Source organism: Sinocyclocheilus rhinocerous, unplaced genomic scaffold (assembly GCF_001515625.1).
Source record: "Sinocyclocheilus rhinocerous isolate Xijiao unplaced genomic scaffold, SAMN03320098_v1.1 scaffold2251, whole genome shotgun sequence".
Classification (NCBI taxonomy): Eukaryota; Metazoa; Chordata; class Actinopteri; order Cypriniformes; family Cyprinidae; genus Sinocyclocheilus; species Sinocyclocheilus rhinocerous.
In genome coordinates, this window is record NW_015647027.1 from 5,058 (window position 1) to 6,049 (window position 992).

Here is a 992-nt window from a genome sequence, read left to right on the forward strand (position 1 = left end):
GTATTTGTACTGATGCAGAATGAGAGGACAGTAGTACAGCCTAGCGCATTTCACACAGGCTGTTATTAGTTTCACTTTCGCCAGAACGTCGTGTATGCTTAAGGGTAAAAATAAATGACGTTTATAGTGAATGCCCCTATAAATTGTCATATATTTACGATTTAGTTTTAATCCAAATGATGCGTGCTAAGTGAGTGAACATCAAAGATCACACAACAGAAGTCAGCACGCTCTCTCTCTCTCTCTCTCTCTCTCTCGCTCTCTCTCTCTCTCTCTCCCTACCATTAAGTATCATTAACATCTTTAATCTCGAATAACTCCATTCTGCTGTCTGTTGTCGGTGTTTCTTTGTCTGAATATGGCACTTATCACATTTTAACGAGTACGAGTACAGGAGCTCAGTATCGGGCCAGATACCGATACCAGCATCCCTAATATATACATAATAAATATACAAAGTATACACACATATATTATGTAAACAAAAACTTTTATTTTGGATGCGATTAATCGCGATTAATCGTTTGACAGCACTAGTTAAAAGTAATCTAAATGTAATCAAAAAGTAGTTGCATTATATTACCTAAAATTAATCTAAGTATAATATTAGGAGGTTAAAAGTACTCCACTCAGCACTGATGCCTGTATTTCTGAATAACGTTTTAATGCACAAAATGTCTTTAATTTTCAATCTTCAGGTTGTTCAGGCTGCGCTTGATGAGGCCCGTCAGGGACGCACGTGTATTGTCATTGCTCACAGGCTTTCCACCATTCAGACTGCTGACATCATCGCTGTGATGTCACAGGGCGTGGTCATCGAGAAAGGGACCCACGAGGAGCTCATGGCCAGGAAAGCAGCATACTACAAACTTGTCACCACAGGGGCCCCTATTAGTTAAAGGGGTCATAGGATGCTGCATGCAATTTTACAAGTTGTTTGAACTGAAATGTGTGTTGGCAGTGTGTGTACACAACCACCCTATAATGATAAA

The 992-nt window shown here is 39.5% G+C and overlaps 1 protein-coding gene across 1 annotated transcript in view; it reads left to right on the forward strand.

Annotated features, from left to right (window-relative positions):
* LOC107708312 (bile salt export pump-like) overlaps positions 1 to 992 on the forward strand; it is a gene marked incomplete at its 5' end in the record, with an annotated part of 4,768 nt that overhangs the window by 2,305 nt on the left and 1,471 nt on the right. The window contains one exon of the mRNA XM_016512499.1: positions 699 to 872. Coding sequence (XP_016367985.1) covers positions 699 to 872 — 174 coding nt within the window. The remainder of the gene's footprint in view (positions 1 to 698; positions 873 to 992) is intronic.